Raw genomic sequence first — 20,844 nt, forward strand, 5'->3', positions numbered from 1 at the left:
TTTTCGCAAAAAACCGTCTGCCTATAAAGGTGAAGCAGAGGGTGAACAACAACAACCGGAAACAAAACTTTGTTCGAGTGAATTGAGCTCATCAGAAAGTTTAAAAAAACCCTTTACAAGCAAACTTTAACAATGTCAAAATAAATCTCTCTCACTTACCTGTGGAACGTTTTCTCACAGCCACAAAACTGCCGATTAACGCAGTTAATCGCTATCGCAGCGCAGGTCGGCGTGCTTGTTTTGGGAGTATCAAGACGGCGGATGGCGACTTCAGTTTTGGTGGCCAATGAGCCATCCAGTCTTTTTTTTTTTTTTAGATCAGGGTTGTGGCCAACCAGCAGCTCTTTGTTTAAAAAAAAAAAAAAAAAAAAACACAGGCTGTAGTTCACTGCGCTGAGAGTGCGCAAATGCGCAGTTGCGCAGCTTAGAGCGAGCACCGGTCACCGCATTTTGTCAATGAAAAATGATCCGGTCCCAAAACGACTGCAATATCCGCAGTTTGTAACCGTAACCCAATTTTTTCAGACGATTCGTGTGAGCGAAATAAGTCAACAGGTCAGATGCTGGCCGTTGAGACAAGATTCTTTTTATTTCGCTAGTGACAAATCGAAACAACTAAAGCATTTCACTCAAACGGGGTCGGAACTTAGTTTGAAGACCAAAAATTCCAATCGTGTTGCAAACGGGTGTTGAACAAAGTTGGCGCCGACGCCGACCGGGAAGAACAATTGAAGTTCTGCCCGTTTTGGCGACAGGCAGCCGCTGATGTTTATTATCGAGTAGACAAAACGCTCAACAGTAGTAAAAGGCCGCCTCCGGGGGCGAGTTCGACGGCGCCAAGCGCTTCCGCTTCGCATCACATTTCAACGTTTGATCACAACAACTGTCCAAAGAACACTACAAAAGACAACTTCCACACCGTTGTGTGATTATTTCTCGCGAGCGGGGCTGCTGGTTGCCAGTTTTTCAGGGTTGGCTCTGGATGTGCCGGCGCAGTTCTTGGGCTTTGTCTCTCAGGTCCGGTCTGGTGTCCGACTGCAGCGTGGACAGCGAACGCTGCAGCTGCTCCCGACTCCTCACCGACACACAATCCCACTGCTCGCTCTCTGGCGGACGAACGGACGCGTTATCGTCTTATCGGTGGCGTTTGGCCCCCCCCCCCCCCGGTCTTACCGCCGGTCCGTTTCACGATCAGCTCCACCACGGACAAGGCCTCCGTCCTCACAGACGAATAATTTTTGTTTTCTGGTAAAAGAAACGAGACGCGTTGCGTTAAAGTGCCTGCAAAGGTACGACGGCGAAGCGACCGATTTACCTAAAGGGTGAGTGAGAGCGGCGCACGTGTCGGTGAGGATTCCAGACAGCGTGTTCACGTCGCTGCAGTTCTTTTCAAACAACAATAATCTGTAGGGTTCGTGGGGGGGGGGGGGGGGGGGGGGAATATGAACATAATGCCACAACAACCCAAGTGAAATTTCAAGGCGTTTTGGGTTGTCCTTACCCCTGCAAAAAAGCCTTCATGCAGTGGAGAACGGCAAGCTGCACCTTCCATGTGCTCAGTTGCAGCCGATCGCACATGAGGCTGCAGACCTCCACCTGGAAACGAGCTGCCCAAAAAAAACAACAACAACTTCCGTCATTTCCGGCCTATAAACCGCGGACCCGTGGAATATATGTGCCGACGAAGTGACTTTTACCGGCCCCTCCGCTAGCGTGTTTCTGCTGTATTACTAGCACGTCTCGGTGATATTTACTGGTGAGTTTTATTTTAACCGGCCCCGTTAGCGTTAGCTTTGGCGTGGCACTAGCCTTAGCCGGGGAAGTGACTTTTAGACCGACGGAACATATGTGCCGAGGAAGTGACTTTTACCAGCGATGTTAGCGCTGCTCTAGCGTGTTACCGCTGTGTGCCGCGTTAGCCAAAATGGCGACTCGTAGTATTGCTGGATATTGTTCGGACACTCGGGAGGATGGCTTCATTCTTCATACTTTTCAAAAAAGACCCGGTTTGTCGCGAAAAATGGATTGCACGGGTGCAAAGGACGAGAGCTTTGTGGGTCCTTTCTGAATGTAACAAAAGATCCACGTACGTAAGACAGAGGTGCTAAATGTGTCGATACTTTGCCCGGGCTGGCTCATACATACCGTCTGGGAATCTGTTGTTAGTTAGCAGTGATCCGCATATCATCTAAATATGGCTCGGAACGATAGGGTAATATTGCCCCGGTCCCTTCACTCGATTGTGAGATGCTTTCTTCTTTGAAAAGAGCTTCCGTGCCCGATAGCAGGTGAGCGGACGAGGCACGGCTTCGGCGGGCCGGCTAGTACATACCGTCTGGTGGTCTGTTAGTTAGTTAGGAGTGATCCGCATATCATCTAAATATGGCTCAAAATGAAACGATAGGGTAACAATGCCACGGTCACTTCACTCGATTGTGACGGCTTCGGACGAGCCGGCTCATACGTACTCTCTGGGAGTCTGCTGTTAGTTAGGAGTGACCCGCATGTCATCTAAATATGAGAGGGTCATATTGCCCCTGTCCCTTCACTCGATTGTGAGATGTTCTCTTCTTTGAAAAGAGCTTCCGTGCCCCACAGCAGGGGGCGCAGCGTGTTTTCAATGGGCAGGCAATATGGCGACCATTCGGATGTGGAACGAGACTTCCGCAACTTTACGCACTCTCCGCTCGTATTTATTTTTTCGTATGGACATTGAAGTGAATAATGTGACATGTATTTTTCATTCACAGGCATGACACTTTGCGCCACCGGAGGAGGACTTACATTGAGTCTGGGGGTTCTTGGGCCAGGTCTTTCCCAGGGTCTCAAAAGCACACAGCAGAGCTTCCGTCTGCAGTTCTTTCTCCTTGGCGGTGAGGCCCTCGCCCTCGTCCTCGCCCTCGCCCTCGCGTGACCTCAGCGACGTCGCGCCGCTCTCCGGGCAGTTCTGCCGAACGAGTTCAAACGTGGGTCGCGTGGGAAAAGAGGCCGCGCGTGCCGCGGGGAGACCGTCGGCGTCACCTTCTTGATGAGCGGGAAGAGGATGTCGCTCATGTCGCCGAAGCGGTCGTCCTGGCTGCTGCGAAGCACGTCGCCCGCGCAGCGCAAGGCGGCCATTTTGTACACCAGACTCTCCTTGCGGCACTCCTTGAGGACCACCTCCAGCACCTCCGAGGGGGCGGGCTGGCCGGCGCAGGGCTTCCGTAGCTCGGTGCTGCGGATTGGACGGACCGAGGAAACAAAGCAGGGCGACGTTATAAAAAGTCTACACACCCCTTGATGGAATATCCCAATAAATAGAGACAAAGATAAATCATCTTCCACCCAAACTCTGCCTTTGTAAATCTGGATCCATCACTACCCCCGAAAATATTGGGAATATTAATATCACTACCACGATTAATAAAAAAAAAAAAAAAAACAAAACAAAACAATGAAATAAAATAAAAGACCTGCATTTGGAGACAACCGATCCGATGGCCTTCAGCAGCTCCTCCTGGTGGAAACAAAAAGGCCAAAGCGCTGTGATTATTATTATTATTTTTTTTTTTTTTTTTTGTGGGAATCAGAACCGGAACCAGCTTTGGACTGCACAATCGGGTTTGGGGCCATTCACCTTGCCCGCCCACGTGCGTCCCGCCAGGGCCTGCATCAAGGCGGTCAGAACCAAGCCCAAGTGTGGCGCCACCAGCGAGCCCGTCTGTTCCTTGGCAACGGTTGCCATGGCAGCTGCACCCTGAGCCTTCATCTTCCAGGACTGGGACTGCAAGGCCTTCTGGGTAATGGCGATGAGTTCCGTCATGTAGAGCCGGATGCCTCCGAAACTTCCTGGTACCCCCCCAAAAAAAAAATACATCATCGTAACCATGAACATAAATAGCCGATTTTTTTTTAGTATATACTAAACCACAATTATTGAATTGAATGTTTAGTTATGTTTATTTTTCAAGGCCCCCCCCCCCCCCCCCGCCTTATTTACATACTGTGGTCATCGTGCAGCTGTGCCAGCATCTGCTGTGACAAAATATCAATTCGTGATATCACTTTCCAGTGAAGTTTGTGTAAAAGAGTTTTGCGAAAGGGAAGGTTGCCGCGTATGCCGACGCCGCGCACCCACTTATCGAATGGCTGGGTGCTGCGTTAAAGCGCACCCAACTGCAGAAAACCCACGTAAATTTCTCACCGGGTACGTTCTCCTGCCACACTTCGGCCCACAAGGTGGCGTCCTGACTCTCCCCCTTCTCCTCGTCGGCGCCGGGTGCCTGGTGCATGCCCAGGAAGGCCAGCGGCAGTCCCACGCCGGCGTGGGCCTTCAGCACGTCGGGGCTGTAGTGGCTGATGGCGTGCATCGTCAGCGCGCAAGACGACTTGTACACCGGCTCTGGAAATAAATCCCGAGGATTTTGAACACACGTCAATACTGTAATTTCCGGCCTACAAGCAGCGACTTTTTTCCCCCCACACGCTTTCAACCCTGCGGTTTATGCGGTGCTGCGGCTAATTTGCGCATTTTTCCTAATGGCCGCAAGGGGGCACTTGAGAGGAAAAGGTAAGAGTGAGACCGGCGGAATATCTGTGCCGAGGAAGTGACTTTTACCGTCACAGTTAGCGCTGTGCTAGCGTGTTGCTGCTGTGTTACTGGCGCGTCTCAGTGATATTTACCGGTAAGTTTTATTCTAACCGGCCCTGTTAGCGTTAGTGCTAGCATTAGCACTAGCGTTAGCCGAGGAAGTGACTTTTACTGGCCATGTTAGCGCTGCGCCAGCATTAATGCTGTGCTAGCATGTTTCTGCTCTGTTACTGGCGTATCCCAGTGATATTTACCGGTAAGTTTTTTTTTTTTTTTTCATTTGCGCTAACATTAGTGCTAACTTTAGCATGGTACTACCGTTAGCACTAGCGCTAAACTCTTTCTGTGTACCGCCTTTGTAAATGTCTCGTGTTTCAAAGTGGGCACTTGCTGTTGTATGTACCAAATGGTATTTCCTTTACAAATCTACTCGATGAAGCTTGCAAGCAGGTGCGCTCTGTAGGCCGGGAATTACGGCAATCGGTTGACGCGCTGCCTCACCTTCTTTCTCCAGGTACCAGGTGTTGAGCTTCAGAAGTAGCTTCTCCACGCTGCTGTCTTTCGCCGTCTGATGGAGCAACACAAACGGACTCATTAAATGCTGTCGGAACAACCGATCCATTACTTTTGGACACGAAGGTGCAAAGTTAAACACAGCGGGAGAACTCGTTACATCGCAGGACACAAAACTATTGTGTTAAAGTCATAAAATGGCCGGTGCTCTTCATCGCATTATCAATCGCAATTCTGCAGTCAAAGTCAAATCATTCCAAAATAAGATTATATGAAACTGGACCACATGCACTATAGAGTACGGTGTAGAGTCGTTCAACCTGGTAGGATTGAAGTTTTCTTACCCTGACAAGATGGCCCAGAGCAAAGGAGAAGGCTTTCTGAACCACGGTGCTTCTGTCGTGGATGCCGCTGAGCAGAGCGCTCATCAGTTTACCTTCAAAGCGCCACAAACCATCAGGACTTTGCTTGGATAAAAAGGGGAAAAAAAACAAAACAAAACGCGTGACGAAAGCGGCGGCTCTCGCGTGGCACCTGAGTATGGAGTGAGGTCCTGGGGACACTGCACCGTGAGGGAAACGATCACGCTGGCACAACCTCCCTGTCAAATCGAGAGGATATTCATTCATTCATTCATTCATTCATTCATTCATTTTTTTTTTTTTTTTAATTCTCTCTGTGGAACTTAAATATTTACTGGAAAACGTGCAGTTCTGCACTCTAATATGCCGAAAGATGGGAGGACGGGAAAGTAGCAATTGGTGTCAAAAAGTATGCTAAATGAGTAAGAGACTCAGCTCTTTGGATCTCTGGGAGGAGCTACGTTCAGCCCGGGTCGTCAATGAAAGTTCCAATATGGTGCACGTATATGCGCACTTCTGGTTTCAAAATCAAATCTTTTAACCAGCAAACGATTTCTGTTTTTTAAGGGTAAAACTGTAGAAGGTTGTCTGGGTCAAACATTGTGGTCTATTTACAGCTTCAGCTATGATTAAAAGGGGCAATTCTTTTAGGGGACAGCGGTCTGCTCCTCTGGGTTTTCGGCTTTTCTCAGCCTCTCCAAACAGCTTTTAGGTTTTCCCGTATTCCAATTTGAGTATTGCATCCATTACCTTGGTGCCAAGGCCCACTCCACTCTTCAGCAGCTCACAAAGCCTCGGCGCCAGCTCCCCCAGCACTGTGACGTCCAGGTGTTGCAAACACTGAACGCAGCACACGCGCACAAATGAAAAGATCTGAGCTACGAAAAATTTGACACGAATGAGGCGTGTCAGAAAAGTTCCGGGAGTTGTGTGGCAAAGTCCTCACTACAAGTTTTCCTCTCCAAACTAATCGGCCTGGAGTCTTAACTGCACTTTCAATGCATTCTCTGCTGTGGCTTCATGCACTCCTAGAAGGATTCTTGCGGGATCCTCTGCAGCTCCGTCACGAGTCCCCTTGGGCTTTTGGAAAACAAAAAATAAATCACACGGCGCCAGGTCGGGCGAGTTGCGAGTTTGGCCTCGGCCCGCTCGTGTTGTTCTTGGAGCTATCGCGGCGGGGGGAACCTTGTAGTCTGGGTTTGAAATACATCTTTTGTGACGCCAGTCCCGGACCTTTTCTGACAAACGCGTAATGTCTCATTACCATATTAACGGTCTCCATCATTGGAGAGGATTTGGCGGCGCTGAGCCTGGCAGCATCCATGGCACTCTGTCGTAAGGGACAAACGCAAAACCGTTAAAGTAAGCCCTTGTCACAAGCGGCTCCTTGGGACGGCTGCGGTTACCTTCTCCTGCTCTGTGGCTCTGAGGCTGAGGTAGTTGAGGACCTGAGGCTCCAAGTTGCTCAGGGCCTCCAGGAGGGCCGGAATAAGTCTGGATGCGTGAGGCTTGAGTCGGGCGCCGGCTGTCTTACTTATCTTAACCAGGGTCTGGATGCTGGTCCAAAAAAGAAAGAAAAAAAAAAAAAAAAAAAAAAACCAAACAAACCCAAAAACACTTGGAAAAATGAAAGCCACGTTGATCGTGACGAAAACGCGATAACTGATATTACCTGAGCGCGCGAACTTCAGACACGTTGCTGACGATGCCCTTCTCCAGCAACGTGGGCAGAAGTGCCGCCACAGTTCTTTGGGCTGTAGAACCGGAAGACTCACACATACGAGTGCACACCTGCAAAAAGAGCGACGACGTAATGCGCTCACTCGAATGGATTCATCCGAAAATGCAATGACCGACAGCTTTACCTTACTGAGGGTTTTCAGTGTTAGATCTGCAGCCTTTCTCACAGATTCCTGAAAGACAAACGAAAAATGGTACGGTCTGAAAAATAAATCAATATTATATTGGGAAAAAACTAAAACAACAAGTCCATTGCAACTTAATCACCAATACTGTATTTTCTGGACTACAAGTCGCTCCGGAGTACGAGTGGCAACACTCATAAAATTTGCACTGGAGATAAGTCGAATTTTGGGGGAAATTTATTTGATAAAATCCAACACCAAGAACCGACGTGTCATTTAAAGTTTAAATGACAAACATTTTAAAATAAAAATAGAATTGAGGCAACAGGCTGAACGGTATGCTTACGTTACATGACAACATTAAGAGTTATTCCGATAACGATGGCATCAATAACATACAAAGAAGTTTATCTAAACCATTCGTGTCACTCCAAATGTCGATTCTTCATCCTCGGTATCACTTCTAAACAAGTCCGCCGACTCCAGCGGTATACGACGCGCCGCTTCCTCTTTTACGTCGCTTACGTCCGACTCATCGTCAGTGGCAGTTACAACGAGCCTATTCCAGCCTTTCTGAAACCTGACAGGATGGTTTTGGTTGTCAGTGAAGCCCGTACATTGTCGAGCCACCCGGAAGCTGTACTCTCCATCAGTCATCAGATACGTGGGGCTAGAGCGCCCTCTTATGGTATGTCAGTGTGAAAATAACAGATAAGCGACTCGAAAATTCGATGGATGGATGTGTTAATTGGATGTATGATTTCACATATAAGAGAATAGGTTGCACCCCCCCCCCCGGCTAAACTCTGGAAAAAAAAACACCAAAAAAAAAAACTGCGATTTATAGTCCGGAAAATAAAAGAAATTTGGGCCCGTTTAGTTGAACACAAAGCTATTATTCTGTTGAATGGTGGCAACAGTCTGGTACACAGATTAATGCGCCTTCTGCAATCCGGCGGCCAAACATTTACTTGTTCTGCCAATCGTTCTAAGTCCCAAGCAAGATACATTATCTGTAGGAAATAAATACTTTGGAGCAACCTTCTTAAATCAAATTGGATAGTTATGTGACACATTTAATGATCTCTCATAGGACAGTGAGCGGGAGAAACACTACTGTGGTGTACCGGACATATTTCTGTGCCGTTTTGCTCACCTTGATATCGTCGAGCACTCGGAAAAGCGTCTCCCACATTTCAGCCAAGTGGTCGATGAGGTCATCCGCCTGGCGGCCTCGAACCAAGTCGTTGAGCGCCAAGCAGCTGTGAAGAAATTACTTCGATGAACACATAAGGGCTTGATTTACTAAGATCCAAAATAACGGGCGCTAAATTGCAGTATCACTCACATAAAAGAGGGTTTGGTGCTTTAGAAAACATACAACTGAGCTCTGTAAGAAATAACCCAGCCTGAGTAACGTGGCATTTAAAACTTGGGACAAAACTGCTCTGGGGGGGGGAATATACCCAAACTGATCTGGGAGAGGCCAGCACCAGACAATTGTCACAGTGCAATGAAATGACCCAGGCACGAGGAAATGGAGGCTTGAGAAGAGTTTTGTTTGGTCGCTGGTGACTGGCTCAAGTCAGCCCTCAGATGATTCAAGAAGCCCCAAATTTGCATTCCCTTGGGCTACGTTGCCATCGTGTTTGTTTCTGTCGTTTCAAGAATGTTTGCACAAGTAGAAAATCCCCACATTTCTGCATGCAATTCTGGGGCCCACGTCGAGGACGCATTCAAGCAAGATAAAAATGAAATTAGCATGCGGGGCACCGACCTCGACTCCCGCACTCTCCAGGTGTTGCTGGTGAGGTTAGAAATGACATCATGCAGGATCTCCTTCAGGTACCTGTCCACCTGAAATTGACCAGAATACACAAGAATATATCGGACCCTGGCATACTTGCAATTTGTTGTCACCTCATGGTAGATTTATTTTTTTCCCCCAAATGCAATTATAACGACTGGCTATTATCGCCGGCCCGCTTCCCTAAGCCTGACAAATAGCAGGGGTCCACTGCACACTGGAAAGAACTTCTGAAGATGTTTCAAATTCAAATTTCTCTTACCAGTGTCTTATCCGTAACTAAGGCGTCCCAGATGCCGGTCATGGCCTGGCGGATGCTTAGGTTGGGGTCAAACTGGTAACGGTACAGTCGTGGCACCAACTGCGGGAGGAATGGAGCCAACTGCTCGCCGGCCTTGGTGGCGATCATGTGAAAGCCAAACGCGGCCCCCTGAAAAAGACGAGAGCTCAGAGTTGGCGGAAGGAGTCCGAGACGAGGTCAGAAATGAGGTTTGTGTGATCAATTTTCATTGACATCCAAACCAGCAATGATTGAATGATGTTTTGTTTCATTCTTTAAGTGACGTAGAACAGCACTGCGTCATACTAGAATTTGTCCCTCTCCTAGAGCAAATATAGATTTCATCAGCACACCCCCTCATATGACACTGCCAGTAAAAGATGACATTTTTGGGCAACTGTATTCTGTATAAACGACATTTAATGTCTTCGATTGAACATTTTTTGCAGAATTTCAGTGTTTCCGAGTGTATTGATTGCTTTTCAAGTGACATTTTCCACAGGGAAGGGGAGGAGCCGGTCACCTTTCGAGAGTTCCACATCGCGTGATGGTTGGCCAGGTTCATGAATTTGTAAACCAGATCAGGCTGGTTCAGGTCGCTTGCCAGCGAGCAGAGCTCTTTGTACGTGGACAAGCTGTGGCTGTCGGGCAGAACGTGAAACGTATCGCACGATGCATACACTCATGGAATAAGCAACAGAAGCATGGAAATTATGCTCTAAAATGGAATATTTACCCATCAGGTGTTTTTCCAATCCCCTCTCCTTGGAACACCTGCGTGTCTTCTGAAACAGCGTGCTTGATTCTTTGGGAAAGACACATTTAATGTGCGCACGTTACACGAACGGCTGTTTTGATAATGATCCTCTCACCTTTTGCCCGTCATGAGTGTTTCCACCAAGGTGGAGACTAGTTCCTGCTGGTCCGCCTCTCCGCCCATCTCGTAGACCAGGCCGAGGCCTTTAGATGCCACATCCTGACTCAATTCTAAATCAAAGAAGAAGATATTTTTTGGGGTGAGGGTGGGACAAGCGTACGATGGTGCAACGATTCCTGACAGCGGGTTAAGTTGAGCCGAGTCTCTCACCATCTGGGTCTGAAAGAACAGATATGAACGCCACCTGGATCTCCTTCAGATGGGACTGCAGCAGAAAAGAAAATGCGACTCACGTTTCCATGGAATGATTTGATACGCAACAGGAGAATAAAAAAAAAAAAAAAAAAAAAAAAAAAAAAAGAAAAGAGCACGTACCTTGATTTCCTTGTGTTGGCTGAGTTTCTTAACCAGGGAGAGAAGCCAGATACAGGCTGCCTGCCGGACGTGAGGGTTTTGGCTCGGAATATACTTCGACAACACTGAGTTGAGGACCCAAGGAACCACATCGTTGTTTTTGACACCTGACGATGAAAGCATTTCGTTAAGTGTTTTTTCTTTTGCTTTTTAAATGCTTGCATTCTTCACTGATTGTAAACGCATTGCACCGTTTGTGTGCACTAGAAGAGATTACAGTATTATTTAATAGGTCAAGTTAAAAATTCACATCTTGTCACTCTCTTATCCAAACGGGAGAAACTTTACAGGTCTCTAAGCCGAGTCGAGAAGTAAAGTGAGCCGACCTAAACAGAATCATTTCAGGTAAATAAGTGTGTGCGCATGAAAATGCTGATACACTGTGGCACGTGCACAGCTGTCACATTGCCAAAAATAACCAGATTTGGGTTCCCTAAATGCTGACTCCATGGAGACAAAATGTAAAAAAAAAAAAAAAAAAAAAAAAACCTAACCCTAACCCTCGTTTGTGTGTGGATTTACTCTAAGTGCCAAGTCCGTTTCTTACTTGATGGTGGGCTGTACTGGTCTTCGGTGCAGGTCCATGGATCTCTTACGGCGCCGGAGCTGGTGCCTAGCGCAGCACTGGTGATCGCGTCCCCAACTGTGAACTGCAACTCCACTTGCTTGGCCTTGGAAAGCAAAAACGAGGGGAAAACACCACATCGCATTAAGGTTATGGATCAAGGTAATCACTGCCTCAGCTCACATTTTGTAAAACATAGTCCCGAAAAGAATTTGACACACCTCTACTGAGTCCATAAGTCCCTGCAGCAGCTTCTTCTGATGAGGGAAGTCTCCATCTCCGACTGGGAGGTACCCCAAAGTCTGGATTGACCGCTCCTTTATCTGGATCAGGTGGAGAAGATCGAAACGTGTTGATGGCGGGGGATGGGTTGGTTTCATTCGCTAGGGCGTTATCTACTACCTTAGCAGTCTCTTTGCCGGAGGGGATACGAGCAAGGAGGTTTTCTACAATGGAGAGTTTGGTCAGGCCGTCACCCTCTGCCGGAATCAGCAGAGCTCCATTCCGACCAATTTCTCCGAGAGCTGTACATGCTGCTACTGGCAACAGTGGACTGCTGTTCTCCAGGAAGGAGCCTGATTTGCAACAAACATTTCAAGAGTAAGAAGCAGAATGGAAAGATGTGCAAAATCCCAAATCGTGTACACACCAATCGTCTTTGTTGCCATGGCAACAATGTCATCCTCTTCCCGGGAGGTGATGCTTAACTCGTGGGCCGGCTCACTGCACGCAGCAGCTTTCTTTTTGCTCATGTACCTTCCCACCATGTAGCCAAGTGCCAAGATGGCGCCATGTTGGGTCTCGGGACTCTGCGTTTCAAACAAAACAAATTCAGTTAGGCGGGGAGACTTAAGTACAGTAAAGCCTCGGTTCTTGAATGTCCCCGTTTTCAAACGAAAATCGGTATGCGTACGCCCCCGACAAAACCCGGAAATAATGCGCGCGGCGCAAGCAGTTGACCCACCCACGACGTGCTTTGTTTTTGTGTATTCGAACGCCCCCTGAAAAAACCCGGAAATAACAACCAGCGCACTTTTGTCATGGTCTATAACGCAGCCTCTGTACACAGACGTGTCCCGGTAGTGACTCTTGTTTTTCTTCTTATAGAGGACTACCGTATTAACCCCCAATCATGGCTCCGTAGAAGGCGAGCTGCTCGTTTAAAGTTATTCTGCACTTTTGTTAAAAAAAGGCTGGGGGCTGAGTCGCAACAGATACGACAATGCACTCCCAGTCTAGCCTACTCTACTACTAAAGCTTACATTTCAAGCAAAAACTAAATATATTTCTTCAATTATTTTATTATATAAAGCAAAAAAAAAAAAAAAAAAGCTTTAAAAAGCCAAATTTTTTAGGCTTGCAACGCATTATTACTTTTTCCATTCCTTGTAATGGGAAACATCGATTCCGTTTTCGAACAAATCACTTCTCGAACCGTTTTCTGGAACGGATTGTGGTCGAGAACCGAAGCGTCATATTATATTAAATTTATTAAATAGTGAGAGTAGCTTACGTGGTTGTCTTTGGTGATTTTGACCAAGTTGTGCACGGCGCCCTGCAGGTCGCTGCCGGTCATGGTGGAGACCACCACGGCGTACAGCTGGGCTGCAAGCTCCCTCATTTCCTCCTTATTTGTGTTCATCAGACTCTGGACGGCAAAACAAGAGAAGCTGGATGTATGAATATATGTGGCTAAGTCATATAATAATAATTTGATAAGTGAAGCTTGCCCATGAGCACGTCTGAAAACCACGGACCTTAATCCAGTCAATTTTATCAACAAACTTGGGAGCCAGTTTCTCTGGGCAAACGGACACCACCTCCAAGAGACAGTACATTCCGGGAATTCCTGTTTAGAGACAGAATTTCAAATTGACACACAACACCAAAGATGTTATTTTGATGACTCGGTGAGTTACCGCCGACGGCAGACAGCAGTTGCTGCAGCAATTCCAAGTAGATATGAACAGGATTGATCTCGGCGCCCTTGGATCCCGAAGACGGATGCTCAGAGGACAGAAGCGTGCGGACATAGCGGCCGATGGCGGGCGCGTCGTCCTGCATGTCTGTAAGTCGCCTGGACTGCGGCGTGGCGCCTGCGCTGTATGCCAGACACATCCTCAGGTACAGCACAATCTGGGAATGGGAGCCAAAAGATGTGGACACTGCGCTAGAGGCACAAGTTCAACTCGAGATCAGTTGTGTGAATTACTTCTTCAAAGGCGGATGGGTTGAAGGGAATAGCCGAGGTTCCGACAATGTATTTCGCTGGAGTCTTCATTCTTTGAGAAGCCTGATGATTTTTTATTTATTTTTTTTTTAAACAGGAAAAATACACTTTTGTAAATTGTTTTACAACACTATCCACAATTTCAAGAAAAAGATGGAGAGTCTCACCTTCTCTTGAATGTAGGCCACCATCTCTGGGAAGGAGGGAATGGGCTTGGGTCCCTCCTTCTCAGGACTTTTAGTCGGAAACATCCTCAATACCTTCTGCGCCTCCCCAGACACCTCCTCCCGCCTAAACACAGAGAAAAATGACCGGAGCAAAAAAAAAAAAAAAAAAAAAAAAAAAACATCCATCCATCCAGAAGGTACCACGCCAACGGGTGATTAGTACTCACGGGTCTCCAGCAGCGAGCAGCAGCAGGTATCTTGATGGCACATGATCAGGCCCAAACACCGTACTTGCAAACTTCATTGCCACCTGGCGAATTTGGACCTCAGGCTTTGAAAAGAAATAATGATAAGTATGAATTGCCACTTATTACAAGGGGTCTCCAGTCGATTTGACGCCAAGCACAATTTAACTGCTGATTGACTCATCTATCAATCTTTTTTTTCTTCAATTTTATATGCTTTGAAAGCCCGCTTTGAACCTGAAAATGGATGATTATTGACTTGTGAGTAAAGCAACGCCACGGACAACTACGTGGAAATACGTTCCTTATTAGCTAAAGAAATGATGGAGTCATCAAGCAAAGAAATTCCCCGGCATGAAGTCACCTTCACAATGTACGCAGCCACCAACGCCTCCATCAGGTTCAGGGGCGCCCCCTGCAGGTTGGCATAAGCTCCAACCATCATGGACAAAGCCTCCTGGATGGCAAGACGTACATCAGGCTCCTCCTGAAAAATCAACAATCAAGACTTCAAGAATCCCATTTCACCCTGTGTTGCCTTGTACATCGCTCACAAGTCTAGTGAACTCACCTTACACATCGACTCAAAAAATTGCTGCACCAGCGCAATATCCTTAGTGAAGAGCTGAGGCATACGGCTAGGAAAAAAACAAATAATTATTAATTGAGAAAATCTGGTAGTTGTGTTCATGAAAAAAAAAATGTTCTGGAACTACCTTGAGAGCTTTCCAACAGCAGAATATGCAACACAAAGTAATTTAGGATCCTGTGAACATATTTGATATATTTAGGACAAGTAAAAAAAAAAAACAAGTGTAAAATGTATGAAAAGTTAAAATTCTAAATTAAAATTCACCTCTTTGTACTCATTAATGAGCTTGGTAAGGCCATTCAGCAGCATTAGTCCTAACGGCTTATTAGTATCGGGACACCTGGAACATGGGAAAAATCGTTTTTTAAAATTTGTGACTTTGCAAAATATAGCTAAAAACTATCGTGTTGAACGTTGTTTATTCCTTACACCATACAGATGTGATGGACAAACTGCAAGGTAAGAGACACCAGTTTGTTGTTGGTGTTGGCTCCAAACAAACCATCATAAACAACCTACGAACGGCAGGAAAACGGAGATTAGAAATCACTTGAGAAGAAAATAGCAAAAGAAGAATTTTGTGGAAGAAGGCGCCCACCAGACCCACCTGGATATTAGCTGGGAAGCACTCTGCAGCGAGGCGGGAGCGTAAAAGATGTGGCAGGATCTTTAACTTGACTCTCGTGCTCACGGGCTCATGTTTGAGTTCGTGCTTCATGGTGCCTCCCTATGACGCAAAGCCGCACCAGTTTCCAACACGACATTGAGCCCAAACGTCTAAATCACAATGGCGCTCGTGCACGTGACGTCACCATTTTCCCGGCGCCATATTGCCGGTCAAACCGGGGGAGAATATTTACAATTGCCAAGACCTGTTGTGCTGTTGGTTGTCACTGACGTGACAGATATTCAAAGAGGTCCTTCTATGGAATACCAGCTGAAAAGACCAGAAAATATCGCTGGATTTCGGCAATTAAACGTGATGGATGTTGCCCAACCAAAATACGGACACGCCTGTGTAGCGATTGCTTCATTTCAGGTAGGAATTATTCTTCTCAATCTCAAATTACCAAAATGTATTTATCATGCCAAGTTGGCTCATTTGAGAACAATGCGTGTTAAAGAAAAACAACTGTCTGTCGCAGAGGTTTACGGAGGTTAAGTGTGGCCCCAATCGCTTCCGTGTACGTTCCTTGGAGATGACTCCCTCCTCTTTTTTTTGTTTTGTTTTTTGCAATCATAGTTAATGAATGCGAGTCTGTGTAAAACCGGGGGTCATTTATTTAAATATTGGTATTTGTATTGAATACTAGCTGAAAAGATCGATGGATTCCAGCAAAGGTTAACGTGTGGCCGAACACGCTTCCGCGCTCACGAGCCGCTATGTGGGATTTATTCCAGATTGAGAACAGATCCAGCAACAAAGTATTCGTATGCGTCCAGACTTTTCTACGCTTTTAAACTCTTCCGTGTAAATCTTGACGACTTACTCACCAGATCCATGTGTAGATCCAGTTATCCAAGACAAGCGGAAGCGGGTTACCAGTCCAATTTCTCATTGGCGAAAACATTGATTTCGGCATTAAATACGGGTCCTCTATGCTGAGTTTATCGAATTTTTTTTTTTTTTTTTACATACCGTCGTTTATTTTACCTTCTAAATGTCTAACGGTATCGGACAAGGGTCTGGGCGTCGTCCTATAATACATTTTTGTGTCGTCACCGACCGACTTGGCATTGAGAAATGCTCAGCTTGACCAACAATATGGCGACGTAAAACAAAAGTCACGTGATTTTATGACGTAGGTGCACGCGCATGTCAAGGAGCTCAACAAACCTTTGTTTTGAGAGCAACGTCGCCCAGGTAAACCTTGTAAATCTTGTTAATTATTAAGGGGCTGTTCCAATCAATAACGCTGGAAGACAAAAACAAAACCAACGTTTTGCAACATTTCTGTCTGAAGTGTGAATCGTTTTCTGTATGGAGCGTTTGAAGTGTGACAATTGCATATTTAAGTTGTTCACTATGAGTTACCTCTGCTTGCTCTTGAGTTCCAGATCAGCGCCAGTAGCCACGCTATGTCGGGTGTCGCTGGACGCCACCACCAAGTGCACCACCGTCTCCACTTCCGGCACTTGCTTTGCCTCAATAAACTTGACTATGCCCAGCTTGCACTGTAGAGCGCAAACACACAATGAAGACGAACACAAAGGAATGAGTACTGCAGCAACCTTGAAGGATTTTTACCTGCTCTAGCTGCTCAGAGGTCCACTGGGCCTCTCCAATGACCCTCTTGGCGGCATAGATATTCATCCCCGGGGGGGGCTGAGGGAGACTCTGCCCGGATGCGGCCGCTGCGGCCCCATCAGCGGAACCTCCTTGGGAGGAGGATGGGGAAGGGCGAGTGGGAGATTCATTCAGCACAAACCTAAAGAGACAGCAAGTCAATAGCTTTGACACATTACAAAATAACCGCCTTCACTCTATTCGATAAGTGGAATTTACATGCTGCTTTTTTTTTTTGTGGGGTGGGGGGTGGGGGGCAGACCAACTCACCCATAAGGCATCAGCAAGACATCCAACATGAACTCCAGCAAGTGCTGTACTGTCTTTGGCCGCTCACTTAAGTTAAAAGGAGAAGCGTTCTTGTTGGCGTCTGCTGGATATTTCATATGGTAAAGAGTAGGAATCAGCAGGTGCATTAGGCTAGGAGAGGATGGAGAAGAGATGCAAAATAATAATTCAGTCAGGAGAGGGGGGGGGGGGGGGGAGGGTAAAAAGCTTTAGGTCAAAGAAATAGGATTGACAAGCAGTGGACTTCGTGAACTGGTGAACAAATTCATGCGCACAGTGGAAGCTCCAAGTCCGAAAGCCGATGAAGTCGTAAAATTAGGAATTCTAATACACCACAAAACGAGTCATGAGATTGCCGCATGGCTCAAACTTTTTCTTTTTTAATTTTATTTTCCTCATTTTCTACTGTAACCATGTGAAGCACTTTAAGACTGGGAAGTGCTGCATAAATAAGTGTGCTTTGCCTCTTCTTTGTATCATGTTTGTAGTGATGCCATTGTGAAAAAGCAAAAATCATAAAATAAATAAATTGTCTTAATACAGGAAAGCATTACAATTTTTTGTCCCGGCTAAATAAGGATAGAAAAACGGGAACTCGATTCAACTTCAGTAGTAAAGCATTGCTAAACAATCACAGCTGTAACAAAGTGCTGTACATAATAAATATTGTGTATCAAACAACAACTAATAAAAATACATAATTAATAGTTTTACACTTCAAATAAACTCCTGAAGCACCTTCCGTGTCTGGACTGTCACAGTCCCTACGTTGTTCACCTACTGTTCCGCCAGTGGCCTGTTGGTGGCCTCAACATGTATGAAGTTTGTGGTCAGAATCCACAGAAGGAGAGAAGAAGAACCGACTTCAAATTGGGATATGGCATGCAGGGGGCAGCCAGGGTTTTATTAATTTAAAGTCTAACATGTAGAGTGAAGTTGTTGGCAGATGACAAACAAGAACATGCTGAAGTCTCCACTAACCAGTATGAGGGCAGTGGGATGTAAAATTTGTAATCTCGCTATCTGCAGCGCCACAAGCTAAACATCTCCAGTTTTTCCAACAGCCGTAAGTTCGTCTGCTGGCGAGTAACTTGACACACCCCACAAGTAATCAAAGGAATGGGACCGTTGCATTTAGTGTCAAAAGTCGAAAGAGAGGGAGGGGGGGAAAAAAGTGCTCCACAATTTACACTCATTCTTCATCCAAAAAACAAATAAACACAATAAAATAGAAACTACTTTTCCATATAGGATGTTGGGTTCAACTATGAAGCGACGTAGCTGGAGACTTGAGATAAGCGTCACAATGGCATTATTTTCTAAGAATTGTCATGGGTAAAAATTTGTACCACTACGAACAGCTTAGAACAACACAAAAAGAATACGAGTTTGACCTGAGAGATTCCACTGTACTGTCTGAATAAAGCAAAACATGTACAAATATGGCTTTACCTGTCCTGCTGAGGTTGCGGCTTGCCTTCCATCGCCGTTAACAGGGTCGGGGCCAACTCACACTGCTTCCCCACCTCCAGCCGAGGGTAGCCCATTTTGATGTAGATAATGGTAAAATTCTAAAAGGGCCAAGGGGGGGAAAAAAAAAAAAAAAAAAAAAAAATCAAACCACCATCCCTTCCACTGAGAGGCGCTGATTTCAAAACGAGAAAACATACCGTAACAAAGGAGGCTGCAGCAGGGTCTTGGTACTGAACCAGTAAAGTTTCTACTGGTAGTTGAATCTTGGGTCTGCTTTTAATCCTCTTGTTCAGGTGGACTAGCAGTTCCATCACCTAGCACGAGAGACAATTATACCCAAACCAATTTAATTCAATCACTCGACAGATATGCCACTCGGTACACTTGCACAACCTCAATAAATCCTCATTTTATCTCACTCAGATGTACTGTGCTGTGCTGTGCTTTTTGTGTGTATGGAGGGGTCGGGGGGGGGGGGGGTCAACAAAACAAAAGGCAAAAAGCCTTCTTACTTTTTTCCGCACACCCTCTTGCACACTGGAGAGTTTTAGGAGAACGGGTGGGAGAAATTTGGAGATAATGTCCTGAAGCTGATCATCGGTCTCTGCGTGGCCCAGCCGCAGAAACACGCGCTCCAGTTGATCTGTCAAAAAACAATTTCATTAGTTCATTTTTCTCAATGTTAAGTGAATAAAGTTCAGCTACATGTAGTTGTGATTCCCAATTACTGTACCATGAGATCGACAGGGGTGCCTCTAAATTGTGTGCATATAAATTCCGGTTGTTCTAGTAGGCTCTTTCTGACATATTCTATTTTTAGCAGAACCCTGAGGCTGTTTGAACACTTCATAATTAGAGGCTAGAAGGTGTTGGATGTTTTTAATCAAAAAAAAAAAATCTGTCATTTGAACAGGGGTGTGTAGACTTTTTTTTTTTTCTTTTCTGTATGCCAGCGGCAGGTTTTACAATGTAATGCTCTTCCACTAGATGGCAGAAGTTTTAATTTACCTGTTAATCCACCTGTTGCCATTCACATCACATGATAGCATCGGCTTTGTCCAACTAAACAGTCAAATTTAGTCAATTGAGACTCGATCATCATTATTTCACGCCATTGTAGATGACATACTTTTAGTGACATTTTTGTTTGATGGTGTGTTGTGTGATTTGTCGACATCTAAACCAAATGAAGTGACTCAACCGAGGTTGGGAAATCAGTGGAATCATTTTGACATTTGCACAGCACTTGAAATGCTGGACAAGACTTTGGGTGTAACCAGCCAACCAAAACCGAATCATTTCTCAAGAAGCCGAAGAGAGCAATGAAATGCACGTTGTCCAGGTTTGCGTGATAATCTGGCCGTGTCGGTTCGTGTATATCTGAGTCCATTTCCCAGCCCTGCTTGCAGTTTCTTGGCACTGCTCCCCGAGCTGCGAGAGCTCAAACTAACAACGCATTTCCCGATTTCTCTCACCTAAGTGACTCCAATCTTACACACTCAGGACACCGCGAACGGTTGTGCCTAAATGTCGCATAATGCCGTTTATTAAAGCCCCGTTCCATTTTCTCGCGGAATCAATGTGTACTAAGAACGTTTGTAGCACATTTAATTTGACCATGACTGGGCAAACGGCCTTGTGACTATAGTTAGCTAGCAAGTGCTAATTAGCATGCGACCACTTTTCCATTTTTCTCTTAAACTGGTATTATCTCAATCGTCTAAATTCAACCGGGAGCGAACGTGGAACGTGTTTGTACTTCGCTACGCGTGGGACAGCCATCCTGAGTTATTAAAATGACACGTGAAAGACTGTTAACGCAGATAGAAACTTACTGAGTTCATCCTGGGCAGCCATGTTTGCAGGGGCTCATTGGCGACTTCTACCGGTCACGGAGGGTCACTGCACCCGCAGCCTCGTATTGCCCCCCCCCCGTGCTCACAAATCACAGAAATAGACAATTCTGTACTCAGATATTCACAAATTCGCGGTTCCTCGCAATGGTCACCTCTCAAAATAATGCAGCGCACTTGCAAACCACTCCAAACTAAAATATTAAACATCGTTTATTAATATGTCCGAATCAGTAACATCTGAGCATCGCAATGCACTAGATATTTAATCTTTCTCGTGCAGAAGTGAGCAAATTTATGCTCACTACTCGCAGATTTGATTTATTTAATCGGAAAGATGGTGGAGGTTAAAAAAAAGAAAAAAAAACGTTAATAATAAGAACAATGCCAATAAAAATTCATTTTATTTATAGGCACCCTTCAGAGCACTTAAGTCACAGTATAAACTTTGTTAAG

General features: G+C 45.9%; 1 protein-coding gene across 1 annotated transcript; it reads right to left on the bottom strand.

Annotated features, from left to right (window-relative positions):
* Nucleotides 1-566: 566 nt before the first annotated feature.
* Nucleotides 567-20,512, bottom strand: ecpas (Ecm29 proteasome adaptor and scaffold). The gene is made up of 49 exons (XM_061828634.1): nucleotides 20,371-20,512; nucleotides 19,048-19,178; nucleotides 18,733-18,849; nucleotides 18,515-18,633; nucleotides 17,045-17,194; nucleotides 16,736-16,916; nucleotides 16,523-16,662; nucleotides 16,325-16,403; nucleotides 15,095-15,214; nucleotides 14,917-15,002; nucleotides 14,752-14,827; nucleotides 14,612-14,661; nucleotides 14,467-14,533; nucleotides 14,260-14,382; nucleotides 13,878-13,981; nucleotides 13,651-13,774; nucleotides 13,466-13,546; nucleotides 13,173-13,389; nucleotides 13,011-13,102; nucleotides 12,767-12,901; nucleotides 11,903-12,062; nucleotides 11,656-11,828; nucleotides 11,475-11,576; nucleotides 11,236-11,359; nucleotides 10,650-10,795; nucleotides 10,485-10,539; nucleotides 10,270-10,384; nucleotides 10,134-10,202; nucleotides 9,921-10,038; nucleotides 9,380-9,547; nucleotides 9,088-9,167; nucleotides 8,467-8,572; nucleotides 7,311-7,358; nucleotides 7,118-7,236; nucleotides 6,852-7,002; nucleotides 6,710-6,775; nucleotides 6,196-6,285; nucleotides 5,618-5,684; nucleotides 5,428-5,519; nucleotides 5,072-5,138; nucleotides 4,184-4,381; nucleotides 3,617-3,828; nucleotides 3,453-3,496; nucleotides 3,022-3,214; nucleotides 2,785-2,947; nucleotides 1,502-1,607; nucleotides 1,316-1,404; nucleotides 1,174-1,245; nucleotides 567-1,106 (listed from the first exon to the last, which is right to left on the bottom strand). Exons 1-49 carry the CDS (start codon nucleotides 20,390-20,392, stop codon nucleotides 967-969), a joined length of 5,547 nt encoding a protein of 1,848 aa, XP_061684618.1. The 5' UTR covers nucleotides 20,393-20,512; the 3' UTR covers nucleotides 567-966.
* Between the last annotated feature and the right edge of the window lie 332 nt (nucleotides 20,513-20,844).

This window comes from Syngnathoides biaculeatus, chromosome 9, assembly GCF_019802595.1.
Source record: "Syngnathoides biaculeatus isolate LvHL_M chromosome 9, ASM1980259v1, whole genome shotgun sequence".
Taxonomy (NCBI): domain Eukaryota; kingdom Metazoa; phylum Chordata; class Actinopteri; order Syngnathiformes; family Syngnathidae; genus Syngnathoides; species Syngnathoides biaculeatus.

Coding starts and splice junctions, on each gene's coding strand:
- ecpas (XM_061828634.1), bottom strand. CDS start 20,392: ATGGCTGCCCAGGATGAACTCA. Junction 13,775..13,877: donor CTGCTCGCTGCTGGAGACCC/GTGAGTACTAAT, acceptor CTCTGTGTTTAG/GCGGGAGGAGGTGTCTGGGG. Junction 13,390..13,465: donor ACCCATCCGCCTTTGAAGAA/GTAATTCACACA, acceptor TCCCATTCCCAG/ATTGTGCTGTACCTGAGGAT.